Source organism: Macaca mulatta, chromosome 3 (assembly GCF_049350105.2).
Source record: "Macaca mulatta isolate MMU2019108-1 chromosome 3, T2T-MMU8v2.0, whole genome shotgun sequence".
Taxonomy (NCBI): Eukaryota; Metazoa; Chordata; class Mammalia; order Primates; family Cercopithecidae; genus Macaca; species Macaca mulatta.
This window is the reverse complement of record NC_133408.1, coordinates 5065204-5089564: the sequence shown is the minus strand read 5'-3', so window position 1 is coordinate 5089564 and position 24361 is coordinate 5065204. Positions and strand designations below refer to the sequence as shown.

General features: G+C 48.0%; 1 protein-coding gene and 1 pseudogene across 4 annotated transcripts in view; one reads left to right on the top strand and one right to left on the bottom strand.

Annotated features, from left to right (window-relative positions):
• Positions 1-6753: 6753 nt before the first annotated feature.
• Positions 6754-24361, top strand: part of UBASH3A (ubiquitin associated and SH3 domain containing A) — a 46503-nt gene continuing 28895 nt past the window's right edge. For 3 of the 4 annotated variants that reach the window (XR_013414883.1, XM_015132824.3, XM_015132821.3), the window contains exons 1-6: positions 6786-7011; positions 9211-9264; positions 12243-12429; positions 15621-15819; positions 19041-19210; positions 21304-21512. Coding sequence is in view for 3 of the 4 variants with exons in the window: in XM_015132824.3 (XP_014988310.3) it covers positions 6899-7011; positions 9211-9264; positions 12243-12429; positions 15621-15819; positions 19041-19210; positions 21304-21512 (932 nt within the window). In the remaining variant the exon portion in view is untranslated. Of the gene's footprint in view, positions 7258-9210; positions 9265-12242; positions 12430-15620; positions 15820-19040; positions 19211-21303; positions 21513-24361 lie in introns of all 4 variants that reach the window. The other variant, XM_015132822.3, reaches the window with a different exon arrangement.
• On the bottom strand, positions 20403-20500 carry LOC114677202 (U6 spliceosomal RNA; annotated as a pseudogene).

Genomic DNA, 24361 nt, shown 5'->3' with positions numbered 1-24361 from the left:
CTCGGGGGCCTCTGCGTCCCAAGAGGCTTCTGCACACAGCACTGCTTAAAAGGGTTTAACTGCTGCTGTGGGGACGGGAGCTCCGAGCATCTTCGAAGGGCTGAATTTACCATTGTGGATGGCAAATAGCAAATCCATGCATTTATTCAGCCAATATTTAGCAAGCATCTGCCGTGAGCCAGACTCTAGACACAGCGCAGCCGGCAAGAAAGACAAAGCGCTCCCATGTGGCCCCAGATGATAAGCGCTAGGAAGAGATTAGCCGGGGAGGGTCCGAGAGAGATGAGGGCAGAGTGGTACAGGACGGCCTCTAGGGAGAGCGATGTTTCAGCAGGGACCTTGATGATGTTTTAGTAGAGACCTTGGTGACCAGCAAAGTGAGTCTTGTGAAATTCCTCCAGGGAGAGTGACCACCAACTCCAAAGCTGGAAAAGGGGCCACGCTGGAGTGTTTGAGGAACCCCAAGAGGGGCTGTGAGCCTGGACAGCAGGGAACAGGGAGTAGCAGGAGGTGAGACCCGCGGGGCCGATGGCAGATCCCGGGGCCCAGGGGCACGGGAAGGGCTCTGGTTTGCCTTTGGTATGTGGAAAGCCTTGGGGGGTCTGGATGGGGCAAATCCTGATTGACAGGTATAGAGTGGGGTAAGGATGGGAGATATAAGGACAGCCACAAGGTGGCTGAACCTCATGGGCCACAAGGGCCATGACATGGACCAGGCACTAGCGGTGCCGACAGTGAGGACTGGCTGCCTGAGGTTCATTTCGAAGGCAGAATGGGCGGGATGTGCTGATGGCAAAAGCGTCCAGGCTGTCCTTGATTAAATCAGTCTTCCTTTCTCCCTCCCAGTAGGAGCTGCCCACATACATGTCAGTGCCTTGTGGCTGTGATCTGCGGTCTCCTTCAAGCTCACACGTTTCTCGAACTCTTTTCTGACTACTCTCTCCGGTCCCTCAACGAATGTTTGCCCTCGAAGGCAAGGACAGGAAATGTAACATGTCATTCTTTCCTTGCTTTTACCTGTGTGTTACAGGAGATGCTCCCCGCTGGAGTACAGCTCTTGGGGGACAGAGTCTGGAATGCACTTTCACTCCTGAGACCCTGCCGTGCCCAGCACAGCCATGTGTGTGTGACAGGGGATCTGTATGCGTGGATGAGCTGATCATAAACCCTGGGGGGACCAATAACACCAAATGGACATGCAATAACCAACTATGAGGGCTTGTTAACACGTGCGTCAGATATCGGTCCAAGGTCAAGCCAGCTCCCCAGGGGGTAGGGGGGGAGCTCTCTTCCTCACGGGGGTGGCTGGTCTTCCTTGCTATAAAATATCCTCTCAGAAAGTTTACCTGCAAATCAATTCCATTGAGCTCAAACTAAAATTTTGAGGAAACAAACAAATAAGCTTATCTGGGGCCCAGCACGTGATAGTTACGCAGCCAGTGCCCTGAACAGACTTGATATCAGGGCACGAACGCCTTATCCTATACTGATGTCTCCGGGGAGCCCTGCGAAGCTTTGGTAACGATTTGCAAACAGCTTGAGTTACAGGCACGTTCTTTTCAGTTAAGTGAGGGAGGAAACTGGTAGACTCTTCCCTAATGTTCTTGGAAGAGAACTTTTCAAGTTATGAAGGAAGGATTAAGCTAGACAGGGCATCTCCTGGCTTACACAAATAAGATTTTTTTTTTTTTTGAAACGGAGTCTCGCTCTGTCACCCAGGCTGGAGTGCAGTGGCCGGATCTCGGCTCACTGCAAGCTCCGCCTCCCAGGTTCACGCCATTCTCCTGCCTCAGCCTCCCGAGTAGCTGGGACTATAGGCGCCCGCCACCTCGCCCGGCTAGTTTTTTGTATTTTTTAGTAGAGACGGGGTTTCACCGTGTTAGCCAGGATGGTCTCGATCTCCTGACCTCGTGATCCGCCCGTCTCGGCCTCCCAAAGTGCTGGGATTACAGGCGTAAGCCACTGCGCCCGGCCACAAATAAGATTTTTTTAAGAGAAATGCGTAGAAGCATTTTTCATTTTAGTATGTTATAAACATAACACAATTGCTCAAAACAGGGTTTATTATTTAGAAGAGAAAAATATACTTGAGTAGAGACTATATTTCACACCCAAATCTGCTTTTTCCCTCTGGGTCACAAGCTTTCTCTATTTGCAGACTTTCAAATGCAAGATAAATCATTTGATTGTGGAATTATTTCATCTTTTGAATTCCTCAAAGAAAAAGGATAATGAACTGTGAGGACACTATGCTAAGTGAAATAAGCCAGACAGACAGAGAAAGACAAATAGTGCATGATCTCACTTATATGTGGAATCTTAAAAAAGAAAAAAAAAAAAATTTGACTACATACAGAATAAAGTGGGGGTTCTCAGGGGAGGGCGTGGGGGCAGGAAATGGAGAGGTGTGGGTCAAAGGGTGCAAAGTTGCAGATGTACAGGATGAAGAAGTCCAGAGACAGAAGGTGCAGCTGACAGCCAGAGGTATAATATCTTATTGAATACTGAAAATTTGCCCAGAGGAGATTTTAGTTTCGGTTACAATGAAAAAAAAAAAGTAAAAAAAGTAACAATGCAAGATGATAGATATGTTAATTTGCTTGATGACAGTGCTCATTTCACTATTATGAATATAACAAAATATCCCATTGTACCACATAAATACATACAGTAGAAAGAATCTTATTATTATTTATTTTATTTTATTTTTTTGAGACAGTCTCACTCTGTTGCCCTGGCTGGAGTGCAGTGGCACAATCTCGGCTCACTGCAAGTTCTGCCTCCTGGGTTCATGCCGTTCTCCTACCTCAGCCTCCCGAGTAGCTGGGACTACAGGTGCCTGCCACCACGCCCGGCTAATTTTTTTGTATTTTTAGTAGAGACAGGGTTTCACCATGTTAGCCAGGATGGTCTCGATCTCCTGACCTCATGATTCACCCGCCTCAGCCTCCCAAAGTGCTGGGATTACAGGTGTGAGCCACTGCGCCCAGCCCCAAAAGAATATTATTTTAAAATCAAGTGGAGTGCAGTGGCTCACACCTGTAATTCCAGCACTTTGGGAGGCTGAAGCAGGTGGATTACCTGAGGTCTGGAGTTCCAGCCTGGCCAACATAGTGAAACCCCATCTCTACTAAATATATAAAAATTAGCCAGGCATGGTGGTGCACACCTGTAGTCCCAGCTACTTGGGAGGTTGAGGCAGGAGAATTGCTTGAACCCAGGAGGCAGAGGTTGCAGTGAACCTAGATCACGCCACTGCACTCCAGCCTGGGTGACAGAGTGAGACTCTGCCTCAAAAAAATAAAAATAAAAATATACAAATAAATAAATATCATAATACGCTCACATTTAATGGTGAAATATTGAGACCTTGTCCTCTGAGATGGAGAGTTACACAAGAAGGTGCACTAGTACCACATCTGTTCACCATTTGACTTGGGATCCAAACCAGTGCAATAAAGCCAAAAAAATAATAGAAGGAACTATTATGCGTAGAGCTGCCACGAACATTCATAGACCAGTCTTTGTGTGGACGCACATTTTCATGTATATTTACCTTTATAAGAAACCCTCCAAATGTTCCCCAAAGTGGTTAGACAGTTACGCATTCCCACCAGCACTGTGTGATAGCTCCTGTTATTCCCCAGCCTTGTGTAAACCTGGTAGTTTCCATTTTAGGTCTTCTGGTGGGTGTGCTGTGGAATCACGTTGTGGTTTTAATTTACATTTCCCTGATGACTAATGATGTTGGGCATCTTTTCATGTCTATGTATATATCTTCTTTTTGCAAGTATCTTTTTCAATATTTTGCCCATTCTTAAACTAGATGCTTGTTTTCTTATTATTTAAGTATCTATAAAATATTCTGTATATTCTAGATACAAGTCCTTTGTCAGGTATATGTAGAGTGATACTTTCTCCCAGTCTGTGGTTGACCTTATTATATTCTTTATGGTGTCTGTCAAACAGCAGAAGTTTTCAACTTTGGTGAAGTCCAGTTCATCAATTTTTTCTTTTGTTGGTTTATTCATTTTATGTCCTAAGAAAACTTTGCAAACTCCAACATAGCAAACATTTTTTTTCTAGATTTTCTTAAGGAGTTTTATAGTTTTAGCGTTCACATTTTGAGTTAATTTTTGTATATAATGTGAGGTAAGGGTTGAGGTTCATTTTTCCACATACCAATATGCAGTTTTCCTGGCACTAATTTTTTTTTTTTTTTTCTTGAGACGGGGTCTCATTCTGTCATCTAGGCTGGAGTGCAGTGATGCAGTCACAGCTCACTGCAGCCTTGACTTCTTGGACTTAAGACATCATCCCACCGCAGCCTCCTAAGTAGCTGAAACTAACACCACCATGGCTTTTTTTTTTTTTTTTTTTTTTTTGAGATGAAGTCTCACTCTACTGCCCTGGCTGATCCCAAACTCCTGGGCCCAAGTGATCCTCCCACTTTGGCCTCCCAAAGTGCTGAGATTATGGGCATGAGCCTGTAGCACCATTTATCAAAAGCATTATCCTTTCCCCCATTGAATTTCATTGGCATCCTTGTTGAAAATCAATTGATTGTAGGTGTGAATCTTTTTGCACTACCCAGTTGACACACTGACACACCATGGCAACCTGATTTCTAAATGCTTATGACAAAGCAAGAGACAAAACCAGAGGGTTTAGCACTATAGTGATTAAAACAGTGTAGAATGGGCACAAAAAGGGACAAATCAAACAAGAGAGCATAACAGTTAGAAAAAACTAATCCATATGCAGTCACTTGATTTACAATAAGCCTCCTACTGCAATTCATTGGGCAAAGGATGGCCATTTCAATAGAGAAGTAGATGAAAGTTTACCCCTACCTCACACCATACACAGAATGAATTCAAATGGATCATAAAGCTAAATATGAACAGCAAAAGTAGCAAAATTTCTAGAACGAAACATAGGTGATCTTCATCAATGTTGGATCAACAACAATCTCTTGAACAGGATGAAGAAAACTAACCAGAGTTCCTACAAATTGGCAAGAAAAAGCAAACAACCTAGCAAGAAAAAAAAAAAAAAAAAAAAAAAGAACAGAATATCTGAACAGGAACTTCCCCAGAGAAGATATTCAAATGGACAATAAGCCTGTGAAATGATGCTCAATATCATTATGCCTCAGGGAAATACAAATGGAAACCACACAGAGATACCACTACACACCACCCCCACCACAGAGTGGCTAAAATTAGGGACTGATAATATTAAGTGTGAATGAGGATGTAGAGCTTTGTACAACTGCTTGGCAGCTCCTAATGGGGTTTCACATGCTCTATGATCCAACAACCCCACTCCTAGATGCACACCTAACAGAAATGCATGCACAAGGCACTCAAAGACACATACAAGAACATCCTCAGCAACATTAGTTACAATAGCAAAACAACTAAAAACTTCCTGAATGCACATCAACAGAGAAATGGATAAATGAATTATGTTATATTTATTTTATTTATTTATTTTTGAGCTGGAGTCTCGCTCTGTCCCAGGCTGAAGTGCAGTGTGGTGCAATCTCCACTCACTGCAACCTCCACCTCCTGGGTTCAAATGATTCTTCTGCCTCACCCTCCTGAGTAGCTGGGATTCCAGGCGTGCACCACCATGCCTGGCTAATTTTTGTATTTTTTAGTAGATACAGGGCTTCAACATGTTGGCCAGGTTGGTTTCCAACTCCTGACCTCAGGTGGTCCACGCCCCCCACCTTGGCCTCCCAAAGTGCTGGGATTACAGGCATGAGCCACCACGCCTGGCCGGTATATTTATTAATCGAATACTACACAGCAGTAACAGTGAACTAACTGTGGCTACAAGCAATAATGTGGATAAATTTTACAGGCATAATTTGAGGAAAAAGAAACTAGACATGATAGAGAATATGCTATATGGTTCTATTTATATGAGGCTCAACAACAGGCACAATTCGTGTACAAGCGATATAGCAGTTTACTTTCTGCGGGAGGGAGGAGATAACTGGAGGAGGCTGGGCTGGGGGCAGAGGTGCATCTGAGGTTCTGAGAATGTTCCAGAGCAGGCTTTCTCCACCTTGGCACTACTGACATTTTGTTGGGGAGACTGTCCTGGGCACTGTGACATTTCCGGCCTCTACCCACTAGTGCCAGTACCGCAATGTCCACCCCACCCAGCACCACCACCACCACCTCATTTTGGAAACAAAAATGTCTCCAGACATCGCTAAATGTCCCCTCAGGTGGAAGAGGTACAAAATTCCCCTGGTTGCCCTGTTTTATTTTGGGTCGTGGGGGAATTAGGGGTGTGGGTTCATTTATGGAAATTCCTTGAGCTATACACAGATGATTCATCAACTTTTCTGTACACATATTAAGCTTTTAAAGTTTTTAAAATAAAAAAACAAGTCAACGAATGACTGAAAGAACCAGTAAGTTTTCCAGCAGAGACAATAGATAAAGTGGGATTTAATGTCTTGTTTGCAGACAAGGAGACTGGGATCCAGGGTGGGTCAGGGCAGGGGGCCAGCAGGATCCAGGAGGGAACTCATTCCCTGACTTCTCCTCCCACTTCCTTCCCCCACGCTCTCACGCGTTCTTGCTCCCAAACACTAGACAAGTCCCTGTAGAGGCTGATCCCATGCAGGGGCTCAGTTGGACCTTTAGCCTCGAACCCCATGGAGGAAACAGTTAGGATTGGTGGACGCTGCACCCAGCATCCTGCAAACAGAATTCTGAAAACCGGTATCTCATGCAAACAGGATATCAACTTTTGTCAGAAAGATCAAAAAGGGCTTGAGGTTTTTCTTCACAGCCTCAGCCTTGCCTCTCCCCCTCTTGCTTTATCTCCTCATTTCTGTGTGCAGGCGAGCTTCTTGGCCCACAGGCAGGAAGAGATGGCAGCCGGGGAGACGCAGCTCTACGCCAAGGTCTCCAACAAGCTCAAGGGCCGCAGCACCCCCTTGCTCCTGGAGCCCCTCCTGGCCATGGGCTTCCCGGTGCACACCGCGTGAGTACTGCCCAGAGACCCCGGGGCCCAGACAGCGGGGCTGGAGCCAGACCCTGCTGCGGCCCCTCACATGGAGCTGCAGGGGTGGAGGGCACGGCTTCCTGCCAAAGCAGTGCACCTTGCAGGGTGAGACACTGCCTCTGCACAGGGCCCTCCTCTGCTTTTCGTAAATGAGATGATCTTGACCAAGCTTGTCCAAACCACGTGTGGCCCAGGACAGCTTGGAATGCTGCCCAACACAAATTGGTAAACTTTCTTAAAACATTATGAGTTTTGTTTTGTTTTGTTTTGTTTTTTTAGCTCATCAGCTATTATTAGTGTTAGTGTGTGTGTGTATTATCAGTGTTAGTTTATGTGTGGCCGAGGGAGGCAAAAGAATACCTCTGATATTCTTGACCTTTTAAAGACCTGCTCTGCTGGCTGAATGGGAGACCCTGAAATGTGTGAAAATCAGAAGCCATGTATTACTCCGGGTGCTCCATTTTGGGGGTCTGGAGGAGCTTGGGGCCTGGTTGTAACCTCTTTGTGTGCAGCTCAGTGACTCTGAAGGTAGCATTTCAAGACGTTCAAACTCTAACGTGAAAGGCCCCAAAGCCCGCTGCATCTCTACCACCAGGACCACCTGTCAGCAGGGCTGTGCTTCCACGCTGCCCAGGGAAAGTCACTTGTCCTCAGGGAGAATCCCCTGAGTGTCTGATAACGAAACAAATGGGTAGGAGACTAGACACAGCGTGAGCGTGACCCTGCTGACCCAAGGAAAAGGCCTGCATGTGGAAGAGCTTAGCCCTCGGAGTTACCACTCTCGGAGAGGGAGGACATGATACCAACATTGGGTTACAGCTTTCATGGCAAACCAGTGCCCTAGATCCGACCCATTCATTTTTTCACATGGAAAAATGTATCAGAAACACACTTTTGGTAACTTTGGGTTGGGGAAGGAGCTAAACTTTCCTTCCACACTATAACGAAAGCTTGGCCAAATTGGGTGAAGTAACTTTGAAGCTAGATAAACCCCTTTCTTCTCCCCAAGTCAGTGCTTTGTCGTCACTGTTATGTTCGAGCTAAGTCGGGGGGCTTTGAATGGGGAGTGGGGTCAGGCGTGTGCAGGGCGGCCACCAGGCACTGTCCAGGCAGCACAGACAAGGCAGGTTTCGTCCACTGCTTGCCACCCAGTGCAGGCAGGACACTGGGCCCAGAGAGTGCATTAGTGGCAGGGGTGGGACTCGAACCAGGTCTCCATGCCTTTGAAGGAGTTCACGCTGGATTTTACTACTAAACCTGTAGCATGGACTCCTACTCAAAATTCCTTCCAGTTTAAACATTAAACACATGTTGGAGGAAGAGAAATGTGTATTAATTTTCCCACACCAGAGCACCTCAAAGTAAGGGCCCTGCACCAAGGCTGCCCTGTTCAAACCTCTCCAGGTGGCCACAGCCCCATCGGTACCCACCCAAATAGCAGCACTGGGCATCACGTGGTGGGCTCCTCATGGATGCCCGCCGTTTCCAGTATGCATTCCTGATAAATTACCTTAGCTATATTCCATTCTGTTTCATCTGGTCCAGTTCTACCCAATTCAATGGAATGTACGTACGTCCCAGGTTACCGTGATGAATAAGACTCAGCCCTGCGTTCAGGGAGCTTTGGTCTAGCAGGGGAGAGCCGTGGACGCAAGGGGACTGTGCGAGCCGTGACAAGTGCCTGCCTGGGTGCTTTGGGAAGGGCTGTTTCCCAGCGGGGGAGAGGTGTGGGAGGCGAGCCTGGGGATCGGGCCGTTTTGCTAAGTGATGCTGGGGCGAAGGAAGCGTTTGTCAGGGAAGCGTGTGTCCCAGCTGGGGGCACTTTCCACAAGGTGAGTCCATTTGCTCTAGGCAGTGGGGAGGGGCAGGCCAGGGAATGGGATTGCAGGAGCAGGCGGAGGTCAGGTCCTCAGCACTGAGACCCTGTGCCAAGGGCTGAAGCAGGTAGGCAGGGAAGGAAAGTGGTGGGGAGGTGTGAGCTGGTCAGCATTGTCCAAAACCACAATGGCAGCACTCAGACGACAGGCGCCTGGGCACGCGCCAGCTGGAAGTTCAGCATCAGGCCCTCTTCAGAGCACATCCCAAAGATCCTGGGTGTGCAAGGCTACACCAGCCCTCTCTGACCCTTTTCCCAAGAATGGGCGACATGACTCTGTGCCTGTGTCCGCTCTTCTGCAGGCTGAAAGCATTGGCAGCCACGGGGAGGAAGACGGCGGAGGAAGCCTTGGTCTGGTGAGTACAGCTGCTCCTGTAGACCTGGGGGTGTTTGGACTGACTGCCCTGTGCTCGAGGGCTCCCTCCCACCAGGGTGGACACCAGGAAAAGCCAGGAGCCTCTGGGTGGGATGGGGCCACTGTGGAAGTAAAACAAAATAATCTCCCTGCCTATCCACAGTGCACTGAGGGAGCGGCACAGGGCTTTGGTTAACCATGGAAAGAGATGGAGAGAACTTTTAACAAGGCTTTTTTCACTTACAAATCTGATTCAATCCAATTTGACTGCCAAGAAGTACAGGTTCATGTGCTTTGTTGAGTAAATGGGGAAGACATAATTGTTGTGTTGTGATAAGCACATAAATTAGGGTAATTGTTAGAATAAAGTAAATAATTAGGGTAAAAATGGTAACATCTGGGTTATATATTAGTACTGCTAATATTCAACCTATATGAGTAATTGAAGAGTAGGCTAGGATTTTGCATCCTTGTGTTTGACTAAGTCCTCCTCAACCGCCTACTACGATGGACAAGATTGAGATAGATAGGAGGATGTTTGTGTTTATCGATAGAAAGATTTGAGACATAATTGACATCTTTGCTGATAGAAATAGTGGCCACCACACTCTGGGGCTGCCTCTGAGGAGAAGGGAGTTTACTGGTGGTCATGAAGCCCTCGAAGGGCACCAGGTGTGTGGGTCAGGTGAGGGCTCTGATTCGAGGTGGCCTCACTAGGTACCAGCTGCATGAGTGATTCTACAAGCCACCCGCTGCCATGGGCCTGTTCTCTGCCCTGGGGATAGAGAGGAGGGTCCCCAGTTCTCTAAAACCCTCTCCTGCCTGGATGTGCTGTGGGGAGTCCTTCATCCTCTGCCCTGAGATAGCCACGGGGAAAATCAAACAACAAAAGCCAGGTCCCTGGAGGCTGGAGCCCTCCCCAAAGCAGGAGGCAGTTACTGATCCTGGGCCTCTGAGCGTGCAGCGTTCCCAATGGGATGCCCCTCCTCCTCCAGAAAGTGTGGGCCACCGGCAAAATGGTCAATGCCTTCACAGACCCCACTGAAGCCAGTTGCCAATTTTGAATCAGAAACAAGCCCACTGCTGTGAGGGGCATGGCCAGCACCCGCCCATTGCAACCCAGTCAATAAGACTGGGAAACCCACCAAAAAACAGGGAGGCACTGGGGTCCCCTAGACTCAGTCAAGAGCAGCCCAACCTCTCACTGGTAACCAGGGAGGTGGGGCAAATTAAGATAGCATTAGAGCAAACAAGGTAACTCCAAGCGTTGATGAGGATGAGGGAAGCGGGGGCCTCACACGTCACTGGTGTCACTGAGGGAGGCAGTGCTGGGTGTCTGCCAACCCTGGCAATGTGCACAGCCCACCAGCCTGCTTGAGGATCTAAGCAGATTCCCTGGAGAAACGCAAGGAGCCTAAAGAGACATGTACAAAGATCTTGATTACAGGGTTATTAAATGGTTTTAAAATAAAATAATTTAGATGTTCATCAATGCGGGAATGAACAAGTGCAACATTAAATATGTACACGATGAACTATTACATAGCCTTTAACAAATTCACACTGACAAACTTCACTAGACATGTGTGTATCGACGGGGATTAATTGCAAAGACATGGCGGAGGAAAAATGCCAGTTGCAGAATAATTTGAACAACAGCTTATGATTTATGTAAAACAAGTGCTATCTGTAAGTCCATTACTTAACTTTCTGAGAGAAGACAAAGCAGCTTCACCCCCGGGCTGAACCCTGGAAAGGGAGAGGGTAGGAATCACGATGGGGAGGAGAGGTAACTTCCTTTGTGATTTTTATTGAAGAGAATATGGTCTTGCATAAGTTCTGTTTCCTTCAGTGATTGAATACTGCTTTCTAAATTGAAAATTATATCACAAGCACTTCGCTGAGTAATTAGAAATTCTTCAAAACCATGATTTCTCATGAATGCACGCTAAATAGATTTGCTATCAGTTATGGAGTTTTTCTTCTTTCTTATTCTAAATAACCCTAAATAAATGTTTCACGTGTAAGGTTTTGCCTATACAGTACTTTGTGCTCTTTCCTCAGGAGAAATTTCTGGAAGTAGAATTATTAGTTCAAAGGGTGTAGGCATTTTAAGACTCTCAATACCTATGGGCAAAGTGCTTCACATAAAAGTTGAAAAGTCCGTCCTTAAGTCCTGCTTCACCTTTGGCACGTTGAGCAGAACTTTTATATTTTTTATTTTAAAAAATCTTTGTTAACTTGACAGATGAGAAAAATGCTGTCTTGGAGCTATTTTATTTTCGTTTTTATTGTTAGTGACAAAAAACTCCTATGTTGGGTCATCCATCATTTTTCCTTTAATTTAAAATAACTGTCTGCCTGAAATCCCAGCTACTCAGGAGGCTGAGGCAGGAAAATCACTTGAACCCGGGAGGCGGAGGTTGCAGTGAGCTGAGATCATGCCACTGCACTCCGGCCTGGGTGACAGAGCAAGGCTCCATCTCAAACATAAAATAAAGCAAAATAACAGTCTGAATCTAAAGAAACATAGTAGCTACCTAAATTTTGTCTAGGTTTTTGGTTTTGGTTTTTATACGTAATTTGAAGTTTGAGGTAAAATACAAATATGAGGTTTTCCCACAAAATTTTCCCACACCATCAAAGAGATGCTGGGCCCACAGATCATTTGAAGACCAGGTTTTGGGTCTTGATGTCAACTTCCTTTCATTTTTTTCCACCTTTGACTTTGGAATCAGACTGAGGTGGGTCTGAGAGCAGCACAGGCACTGACCAGGTCTGTGCCACACACAGCCCTGCTGCAGGTGCCTCCCACCGGTAGGATGGCTGTGAGATTAATTTATGTCATGAGCATATATGATGTGTTGAGTGTGCCCTATAATTCTGCATTGCTGTCATTGTCATTCTCTTGTGTGTCCTCGAAGGGGAAAAATCTTTTTGTTGTGACAGTGGGTGAAGCCGGCTTGCTCTCTGTTGCAGGCTGCATGATCATGGCAATGACCCTTCCCTAGATGACCCCATCCCCCAGGAGTATGCCCTTTTCCTCTGTCCAACGGGGCCCCTGCTGGAAAAACTTCAAGAGTTCTGGAGAGAGAGCAAGCGCCAGTGTGCAAAGAACAGAGCTCATGAGGTCTTCCCGCATGTGACACTCTGTGACTTCTTCACGGTGAGTCAACCCAGTGTGCCTTCGATGCTCATCATCACCGCAGCTGGAGGCATTTTTCTATGCTAACTAGGCCGTGATGGGACAAAGTTGACTTATTTAAATGGGATGGTCTAGAACGGCATCATTAGCTGGCACCTTCATGTGAGCAGTCCTTTATTTTCCTCTTTGCCTTCATCTGGTCAACTCCTATTCATCCTTCAGAACCCAACTCATTTATCCTCTCCCCTTTTTGAGTCTTTTCCAGCTCCCCAGGCAAAAGAAGTTGCCGCCCATTTTCTTGTTCACGTGTCTAGTGGCACTTTTGTATCATATGGGCCATGCGTCTGGTGCAGCACTGCATCCCTCACCAGACCGAGTCCCTCAAGGGAAGGCAGATGCTTCACTCATCTTTGAACCCCCAGAAACTAGCACAGCCCCTAAAACAGAGTTGGCCCTTCCAAAATGTGTGATAAGTCAACTCAAGGACAGGTGATTGTTGGCTACCCCCAAATGCAGAACTTTTCCCTGTCTCAGGGACCAGCCCTCTGATTCAGAAAGAAATGGCCCAGTGGGTAGCTCCACAGGGGCACTGGGAAAGCAAGAAGGATGTGGGGGCTGCTCAGGATAAAATAAGGAGAAGGGAGGGACAGACAGCCACTGCCCTCCTCAGCTCCTCCAGAGGGGCCTGAGGAAGGGCACACCCACTTCCACTACCACGGCCTGGCCCCAACTCTGCTGTTGGCAAACTGATTTGTTCCACCCATTTCAAGGGATTCCATCAGGGCCCAAGGAACCCTCCATTCCAACACCAGGCCCCTCGGTGCTGGATGGAAAGGAGGAATGCAAACCTCTGCAGGTAAAAGATTTCTGGAAGATGTCCCAGGAGAAGCAGCACCTTCCAAAGCCTCCAACCACCACCCCAGATTGCCCAAGACTTGCAGGGATTCCCAGAACACAAGACTAAGCCTGGGAAATCCCCAGGCAAACTGAGAGAGTTTTCACCCTACATCGACATCAATGGCACTTGTGACAAGCAGACTCCTTCTGACTCACCTTCTGGAGCTAACGGGGAAAGGCAAGGCAGCCCAAGTTGTGTGACACAGCTCAGAAATCAGAGTAGGCCTTGGCCCCCAGCTCCTTCCCCAGTCCACTGAGGCACAAGCACACACACACACACACACACACACATAGCTCACACACATAGACACACACAGATTGACACAGAGACTTACACATGCACACAGATACACACACATACATGCATACAGACAGATATAGGCACACAGACACACACAGATAGACACAGAGACATACACACGGCACACACAGATATACACACATACATGCATACAGACATACACAGACACACACAGATACACACAGACATACACATATATACATATATACATGGATACAGACACACACAGACACACACAGACACACATACATGTACATAGGTACACATGCACACAGATATACACACACAGGAATACAAAGATACATGCACATAGACACACACAGACACACACAGAGAGGCACAGACACACACACAGAGACACACATTAGATACACACACATACACATGCACAGACATGTAAGCACCACATACACACATATGCACACAGATACACACATGCATACACACAGACACACATATAGACATACGCAGACACACAGACACACATAGACATACCCACATGCAGACACACACAGACACACACACATATAGACATGGGCAGACACACACACACTCACACACCTCCCTCTGTTGTCAGCTCCTCCCAGTCCCTCACCCTGGGTCTGGCCTGGCCATGGTTAGTGGAGCTCCCCTCGCAGCCAGAAGAGTGTAACGGAGACTCACTGTGTACCTTTGATGCTGTAAAATGAAAACACTAATCTTCTGAAGTATGATATTGATCACAGCTACATTTATAACCTGACTATTCTTGAAAATTACATATCTGAGGCGAAGAAACACAATGTGAGACGGATTCCGGAATGGACATGGGTTCACTGGGTGGTTTTGTGTTGAGTGCTGTTGAGGGCTGCAGACAAAATAGACAGGGAGAAACGTCAGGCCGGCCTGTCCACAGGGAGATGGAAGCCGCATTAAACACTGTGATCTGGCCTCATATTTGGGCTTGTAAGAAGGACTATGGAAAATTCCAAGGGCAGCCCGGTGCTGGGAAGAGAAGGGATCAGGCCATCTCCCGCCAGGAGGATGTGGTGTCAGGTTTCCCCTGTGGTCTGATGTGGTCAATGGCACTGGGAAGGTCTTCAAGCCCAGGAAGCAGCCTGGCCAGGGCAGTGGGCAACACCAAGCCCAGATGCCAGGAGAGGCTGTGTCTGGCTAGAGGATGGTAGTTGGAGCCCCATGGGCAAGGCTGTCGGGCCAGCACCTGTCGGGCTCTGTGGGCAGGCTGAACCCTTGAGAGGGATTCTCCAGGTGACAGAGAGCCTGCGGCCTCAGGGGTGGGAGTTGCATCAGAAAGAGGGTCCTACAGCCACATGGGGGGCATCACGGAGGCCAGGCCAGGGGCTGTGCAGGCTCAGGTCCTCCAGGGAGCAGACCCCAAGGCAGAATTCCAAGTGCAGGAGACACACAGGGGAGAGACTGCTGGTGAAGGCAAAAGAGGAGGAGAGGGTTGGAGGCAGGGCAGAGCCTCAGTCCTTAGAGGAGGCCCCTGTGGAACCTGACTCAGTGCTCAGCCGTGGACAAGACGGCAGCACCACAGCTGGAAGTGCAGCTGAGTCCCCCTCACTACAGGCTCTAAGCAGTGCCTGGGCAGCCCTGGAGTCTTCTAGAAACCTCCAGAAGCCAAATCATGCAGACCTGAGCAACGCAGTGGGCCATGGGACTGAGGAAAGGGCCTGGCAGGTGACGAGCACATGCGGTGGAGGGAGGGGATGCAGTTCAAGGACCAGGGGATTTCTAACCTGGGCACCTAAAGGAGACTCCATTCCGCAAAGAAACTTACCTGAAATATTTGAAAAACCGAGGTCCAGGTATAGAACAAATCCATAACCTCAGACACACAGGGACGCAATAAATTATGTTACAGTGCTTTATTTATGTTACAGTGCTTCACTTGAATTGCTTTATTTATGTTACAGTGCTTCACTTGAATTGCTGCCTGATTGTTATTAATTAAATCAATAGATGACTTCTGATGAGAGGTGTGGAAACACAGGCTCTGTCTCTGTCCCCTTAGTGTGAAGACCAGAGGGTGGAGTGCCTGTACGAGGCACTGAAGAGGGCTGGAGACAGGCTCCTGGGCTCCTTCCCCACGGCCGTGCCCCTGGCTCTCCATTCCTCCATCAGCTACCTCGGCTTCTTCGTCAACGGCAGCCCTGCAGACATCATCCGGGAATTCGCGATGACCTTCGCCACGGAAGCATCTCTCTTAGCAGGTGGGCAGCCCTGACCAGTGGCAAACACAGGGCCGGGTTCACAGCGAGTGAGCTCTGTGCAGCAGGCATGAGCTCCTGGCACATGGATTTCCATGGGTGGGTTCCAGGGGAGCAGAGCCCAGCAGCAACGGTGGGATGGCTGGGTGGGCTTTCTTCCAGGCTCAGTGGCTGCACCTGTCCTCACCCAGGCACTTCCAGTTCCCACTTCTGGATTTTCAGCCAGGTGCCTGGACATGGCCTTAACCTGAGGCTGAACAATTAAACTAGCGCCTCCCTTCGTGAGCCACTACATCCTTCAAAAATGTAAGCCGTTAGAAAGCTTCCGGACCAGCTTTGGTCTTCTCTTTAGGCGGGAATAACCTTTATTCGCATTATGTGGTTTTTCAAATGCTTAGCTGTATGCCAACAGCCTGGGAAAGTGCCCCAGAAGGGTGTGCCAAGCATCAAGCCTGAGTGGGTGACCGTGATGGGGTTGGAGGCTGGGGCACATAGGGAGTCAGGGCCTCCCCCGCTCGGCCTCGAGTGGGAGACACACAAGTCCTACATGACTTATTTCTGTATTTTCAGTATGAGCTTAGTGCTCTCTCCTTGGCCTCTCCGGGGAAAGATTATGTAGACTCATATTGAGAATCATCAAAATTCCCTTCTCTCCAAACACCAGCCCTGGTCTGGAGACCAAAGCTACCACTGGGGTTTAGTGGAAAGGATTGTGGACTTGATGTCAGAAGATGTGATTTTTTTCTGTGTCCCTGATGAGTGGCGTGACCTTAATCAAGTCATGTCCACTGTCTCTGTCTCTTTTTCTTTCTCTACAAAACAATGAGGGCTCTCACTCTTCAAGAACAATGTTGCCTGAGTCTGTGGCCCATCCCACCATAGTTCCCAGGATACAGAAGGCACTCAGTATTGCCGTGATTTGTCAACTCTAAAATCTGATGAGGCTGCAGTGCCTTGGTGGGAGGGCTCCCCACTTTCTCTCCCCGGGAGTGTGTCTGTCTCTGTCCTCAGACATGTATGAAACACAGATCCTGGCCTGTAAATCCATCCATGAATCCTGGGCTTCCACTTAGATGGCAGCTTGTGAGTCTGGAGATCGAATCTGCTGGATAATTAGAAAGTCACCCCCGGTCTTTGTGGATTAGTCTCCTTTATCAAATGATGGCTCTTTCACACCCAAGCCCTCCCCCAGTGAACCTCACTGGCAGCATCTTAAAAACAGAAAGACTGAGGCTGAAAAGGGTAAAGTGCCTGCCCAGGGTCATTGTGGTGTGTGGAGTGGTGTCCCCTAAAAATGTATGTCCACCAGGAACTTCAGAATGTGACCTCAGTTGGGAATAGGGCCTGTGCAGATGCGACTGGTTGGGAGGAGGTCACACAGGATTAGGGTGGGTCCCGGGAAGTGTAGAGGCCGCACAGAGACACGGATGAGTGGCGTGACCTTAATCAAGTCATGTCCACTGTTCTGTCTCAGTCATGCGCTGACCGAGGCAGAGACTGGAGTGATGTAGCCACAAGCCAAGGGATGCCTGGGGCCACTGGAAACTGGAAGAAGCCAGGAAGGACCCTTCCCGGGAGCTTTCGGGGAGAGCACAGCCCTGCCAACACGTTGATTTTGAACCTCTAGTCTCCAGACACAGGAGAAAATAAATGTCTGTTGTTTGAAACCAATCCAGTCCCCTAACCAGGCTGGTGGAGCTGGGACCTGAACCCAGCTCTGTCCTGCTGCACGCTGCCTGGGTTCATGCTGGGCAGCTCCACTTCCTGTGGGAGCCAGCACTGACCTCACATCCACGCCCTGAGCCTCAGCAGGCTCTGTCCTGCCCTTCCATGGCCCATGCCCTATGCCCTCAGCTTGACACTGAGGCGGTAGAAGTCCTCTCTCAGTGATGAGTGACCAGTCACTGCTCTGAAGTGGCCGAGGTCCCTCCTGGGGCAAGTGCATGAGGCACCCTGCCTGCGTTGGCCCTCCCCAGTGAAACGTGCCCATAGGCACAGGTCCGCAGAGAGGAGGAAACCGTTCAGAAGTCGGTGTGACTCACTGTGACGTCAGCAACCGGTAGTGGGTCTTTACCAGGCTACACTCACTCACATGGCAAGGCCGTCCTCCCCGACTGCTAAAAGCAAAAGTCAGAAAAGGAATTTCCCCACCACCTACACACTCATGCCGCTCTGGGCTGCGCAGCTTCAGTGCTCGGGCTTTCCTAGAGACCGTGGGAGCTTTCCATTTGCCTCTAAAGGCTCACCTCTCACGTGGGAGACAGCAGTGGGCCCCAACTTCGGGGCTCCAGGGAAAGACTTGCATCACCCTTGACCTATTTTAGGGGATGAGCAGATCCTGTTTGTCAGTGCCTTGCCGTGGAGTGGGGGAGGGGACCTCTGTGCACTGACCCAGCGTCTCTAGCAGGAAACTTGAAGTTAGGAGGCTGATTTCCCACTGCAGCCTTGGCAAGCAGGCGCTGCCGTCCTCCAGCGAATGCTGCTGAAGCAGAAACTGGGCCAGGCCCAGAGGCTCGGTCAAGGTCGCCCTGCAAAAGGGGGCAAAGCACGGCTTAAAACTAGGTCTATCCGACACCAAAGTCTGTGCTGTTCCTGTCAAGACACCGACCGCCTCCCTAGGACATAAAATACCTTGTGGCTCCACTGAAATCAGATCCTGGCTGCTTGAGTGATGCCAGCTGCTCTGCTCACTGACCCGAGAGCCCCTTGCAGACCAGGGAGGGCTAGGGCCGCAGGGGCAGAGGACACCCAAAAAGACCTGAGGCTCAGCCACTCCCAGGACTTCCTGCTTCACCAAAACAAGGTGAACCTTAAAGATACTGTGTGGTTTATAGTTTTGTTGCCTAAAGAGTTTTCTTCTTGAAATTAAACAAGCCACTGAACTGGAGCTCGGGCCTGCGAGTCCAGGCCACTGGGTAACGCGCACAGCCCGGGAATGGAGCAGTCGTTTCCTCTGTGCATCTGAACCGTGCATTCGGGCAGCTAGCCTGCAAACTGATAGGCCCCCAAGACCCTGAACCCACATCTCCACATCCTCCTCCTTCCTACTTCCTGGAAAAATCTACAGGGATCCAGCCATCTCCTTTATGATGTGAGTTCTGGGCGGGCCGAATGAGCTCTGAGTTCTGACAGCCCTTGCCTTGTTGAGGAAGCACAGAGGTCAGAGGAAGGAGGCATTTAGGTAACGGTGCCCTGGTACCCTCTGTGTTCCCCTGATTTCACAGACTGCTCCGTGAAGCCTTGCACCAAGCAGCTGCATCTGACCTTGGCCCACAAGTTCTACCCCCACCACCAGAGGACGCTGGAGCAGCTGGCCAGAGCCATCCCCCTGGGCCACAGCTGCCAGTGGACAGCTGTACTCTACTCCCGAGACATGCGCTTTGTGCACTACCAGGTAAGAGAGCTGAGCAGGGGCTCAGAAGAAGCAAATGAATGGGCTGGGCGTGGTGGCTCACGCCCGTAATCCAAGCACTTTGGGAGGCTGAGGTGGGTGGATCACGAGGTCAGGAGATCGAGACCATCCTGGCTAACATGGTGAAACCCCGTCTCTACTAAAAATACAAAAAATTGGCCAGGCGCGGTGGCTCACGCCCATAATCCCAGCACTTTGGGAGGCCGAGGCGGGTGGATCACGAGGTCAGGAGATCGAGACCATCCTGGCTAACACAGTGAAGCCTGGTCTCTACTAAAAATACAAAAACAATTAGCTGGATGTGGTAGTGGGTGCTGTAGTCCCAGTTACTTGGGAGGCTGAGGCAGGAAAATGGCATGAACCCAGGAGGCGGAGCTTGCAGTGAGCCGAGATTGCACCACTGCACCCCAGCCTGGGCAACAGAGCGAGACTCCATCTCAAAAAAAAAAAAAAAAAAAATTAGTTGGGCATGGTGGCAGGCACCTGTAGTCCCAGCTACTCAGGAGGCTGAGGCAGGAGAATGGCATGCACCCAGGAGGCGGAGCTTATAGTGAGCTGAGATAGCGCCACTACACTCCAGCCTGGGCAACAGAGCGAGACGTCTCAAAAAAAAAGAAGCAGATGAATGAACGGCCACTCACCTGACAGCACGTACCCCCTGGAACCCTCCAAGGGAGATATGTTAGTAGCAAGGAAAATTTCTATTGCTTCTCTAAAGACTTCTCTTTCTTGTGCAATTTACAACCAGCATTCTTTTATATGTGAGTTAGAGATGCACAGACATTTTTCAACAAAATAGAAGCATTTCCAATATTAGAAAAGGAAGCCGGATGTGGTGGCTCATGCCTATAATCCCAGCACTTTGGGAGGCCGAGGCAAGTGGATCAGTTGAGGTCAGGTGTTCAAGACCAGCCTGGGCAACAGGGCAAAACCCTGTCTCTACTAAAAATACAAAAAATTAGCTGGGCGTTGTGGCATGAACCTGTAATCCCAGCTACTTGGGAGGCTGAGGCAGGAGAATCACTCAAACCTGGGAGGTGGAGGTTGCAGTGAGCTGAGATCATGCCATTGCACTCCTGGGCAACAGAGAGACTGGCCAAAAAAAAAAAAAAAAAAAAAAAGGCAGAAAGAAAAGGACTATTGTAAAGATCTATGAATACATGTTTTGCTTATTAATTCTTTTTTATTTATTTATTTTTTTACATTTAGGGGCCACGCTAATCTTCTCTGTATGGTTCCAATTTTAGTTATATGTGCTGCCAAAGTGAGCACAATTCACTTTCAAGAATGATTTGAGCGAAACCTCACTCTGGGACTTCCTGCCTATGAATTGATGGGTTTAGTAACGAAGTGTGCAGCGCTCCTTTCAGACCCAGAGAGCGCGTGTGAATGAATCCACCATGTTCTGTATTGTACGAGAAGGTGTCAATAACCTCACACTGAGGAAGGCGGATGTGAAGGTCTGCTTATGCCTTCAGATCTTTTGTAGACAAAAAAGTACCTAGATGGATAGATCCCCCCCAAAAAATATATGTATATATTTTTTATATACATATATATATATATTTTTTTTTTTTGAAAGGAAGTCTAACCCTGTCGCCCAGGGTGAAGTGCAGTGGCGCGATCTGGGCTCACTGCAACCTCTGCCTCCTGGGTTCAAGTTGTTTTCCTGCCTCAGCTTCCCAAGTAGCTGGGACTACAGGTGCCTGCCACCATGCCTGGCTAATTTTTGTATTTTTAGTAGAGACAGGGTTTCACCATATTGACCAGGCTGGTCTCAAACTCCTGAACTTGTGATCCACCCACCTCAGCCTTCCAAAGTGTTGGGATTACAGGCGTGAGCCACCGCGCCTGGCCCCAAAATGTATTTCTAAATCTATCCAAAGAATTCTATGCTGCGTTTCATTATATTCTATGCTATGTATTGCCAGACAAAGCTTTGGACAGCGTCTTGAAGACACAGAACACACTGGAGGGGAAGAAAGCAGGAGGTAGCCGGTGATAGGCCTCCTATTGCTGCCATTTTCCAATGTAAATCTTTGCTCAAGACGTGAATCCCCTTGCCTCTTTTCTAGACCCTGAGAGCCCTATTCCAGTACAAACCCCAGAACGTGGATGAGCTGACGCTAAGTCCTGGCGACTACATCTTTGTGGACCCCACGCAGCAGGACGAAGCCAGCGAGGGCTGGGTGATTGGGATCTCGCAGCGGACGGGCTGCCGGGGCTTCCTGCCGGAAAACTACACGGATCGAGCCAGCGAGTCTGACACGTGGGTTAAGCACAGGTGAGTGCTAGCTCTGGCTGCAGCGCCGTCATCTCTGTCTGAGTTACTGTGTGAAAGTGCCCACCTGCAAACAGTGTGCTTCTAGGCCATTCCATTATTGGTAAAATTGCGTTCTCTATGCTGGCAAAATTATTCCTGCAGGTATATAGTAAATATCTTGGTTCATCCGTGGTTTTCTGATGATAACATTCAAAAAAGAATTAATTACTCTGCATTAGAGTAGTTTGAGATGGTAATCCCCAAATTATTGCAAAACACTACTTCCTTATCACAAACATAATAAATTATACTCAGAGGTCCTGAGCTTGGGTTTATGTATTCTTCTGCTCCATGTATGAACTGTGAAGTCCTAGGGCGTGTTATTAGTTTTCTATGACTGTGTAATAAATTACCACTAAAACAAAGCGCAATTATTATCTTATTGTATTTACGGGTTGAGAGTCAGAGTCCAGCTTCACTGGGTCCTCAGCTCAGGGTCTCAAGGCTGTAATCAAGGTGCCTGCCAGGGCTGGGCTCCCAGCTGAGGCTTCACGCCCTCACCTGAGCATACACAGTTGGTGGAAGTGATTTCCTTGAAGCTGTAGGGCTCCTGGTGAGTCGCTTCTTCATCAGTTGGAGAATCCCTTAATTGTAGCGCCTTTAGCATCACCTGGTGAGGCTAAGGATTTTCAGAATGGTTCTTTTTGTTCAGTGTTCTTCCCTCAATTTATCTCTTTCCTCTCCCGCTTCACTATAAATAACATGAAGAAGCCAGGTGATACATTTAACACTTTGTATGGAAATAGCCTTAGCTATGTGACCAACATCATCGCTTACAAGTCCTGCTTTCCATGGACAATTTCATTAGACTCTCTGGCACACATGGGAAGGATCCTCCTTGCTCCGATTTCCTGGAACATGCTTCATATTCCTTTCTGAGTTCTCCCCGGAAGATTCACCTTTAGCATCCCTATTTCCACTAGCAATCTGTTCATGGTGATTTGGGCTTTCTCTGCCGTGCTACTCAAAAGTCTCTCAGCCTCTACTCACTGCCAAGTCCCAAAGTTGTTTCCACATTTTAAGTTCGGAAGGTCTCCAACTTACAATGGTTCAACTTAGGATTTCATAATGGTACAAAAGTGATATGGGTTCAATAGAAACTGTACTTCAGGTGCCCATATGGTCATTCCATGCTACATTTTCAGTCCAACATTTAACGAATTACATGAGATACTCAACACTTGATTATAAAATAGGCTTTGTGTTAGATGATTCTGCCCTATCGTAGGCTACTGTAAGTGTGCTGAGCGTGTTTAAGGTAAGCTAGGCCACGCTGTGATGTTCAGTAGGTTAGGTGCATTAAATGCATTTTCAATTTATGATGGTTTTGTTGGAACGTAACCCCATCGGAAGTTGAAGAGCATCCTGTTTGTTAGAACAGCACCCCATTCCTGATACCAAATTTAGTAAAAGTTTAACCAGAGATGCAGAACCAGTCACTTTCATACAATATATAATACATACAAATATATGTACAGTTGTCCCTTGCATTTGGCAAGGGATTGGTTCCAGGACCCCCACAGATACCCAAATCCTCATGTTCTCAAGTCCCTGATAGAAAACACTGTAGTATTTACATGCAACTTATACACATCACCCTGGATCCTTTAAATCATCTCTAGAGTACTTATGATACATAACACAATATAAATGCTATGCAAATGGATGTTATACAGTATTGTTTTTATTTGTATTTTTAAATTGTTGTGTTGCTATTTTTCATCAATTAATTTTTTGAATATTTTTGGCCTGCAGTTGGTTGAATCTACAAATGCAGAACCTCCAGATACAAAGGGCTGACTGTACATACAGAATATTTTATATACACATATATCACACACACATATATACATGGAAAGGTATATATATACACACATCTATATGGATTTACTACAATGAATTGCCTTATGGAATTACTGTGGCGAGCTAAGCAAGGACAGACAGGCAGGAAGGGAGAATCCTACTCAGGCTGAAAACCCACGGGCAAGCTGAAGATTGTTGTCCACATGTGGGCAGTTGGAAGGACCACCCAGGGGATGGGAGAGCAGTTGCAGATACAGCTGCTATCGAAGTCTCTGAGTGTGGGGAAAGCCTAAGTTTTTAAAAAATGCCTTCCAACTGCGTAAGTCAGGCCTGCTCAGAATAACCTTGCTTTTGATTAATTTAAGTTCATATGATTAGGGGTTCTAGTCACATTTGTAAAATCTCCTTGCAGCAGCACCTAGACTAGCATTTGATGGGATAGCTGGGAAGGCTGTGTGTGATGCTTAGGATGACTACTGCCTCCCTTCCATCCTCTAGCTCTCATGAGAATGCCTCTTGTGGCCCACCCTGATCAGACATGTGCTAAAAAGGAAGTCTAGGGACTGTCATTCAGTCTGGCCAAGTTGCCACACACACCGTAAAGCCATTACGAAGTGCTAAGGTGGCTCTCGTGAGCTTTTTCACTCTCTTCTCCCAGGTTCCAGTTAGGAGAGTGGAGAGAGCAGGCAGAGGTCAGAGAACACAGGGTGAAAAAGGAGAAAAACTGCTCAGCCTCATGGGTGTGTATGTTGGGGTAGAGCTCTTGCAGGTGTCAAGACTGATGGTTGGAACAACTGAATGATGAGAGTGGGAGGAGCAGGGCAGAAATACACAGAAAAACCCTATGTTGTGGTTCTGGGCTTCCTGGCACCTTCAGAGCTGTGTGGCTGGGGAAGAGAGCCTGGAAAAGCACCATCATGGCCATTCCTCTGTCTCCAGGCAGGAGGTCTTAAAACCATATATTTCACTCATTGGTTTAATTCTCTCCTAAAATGTTCCACAGCTTC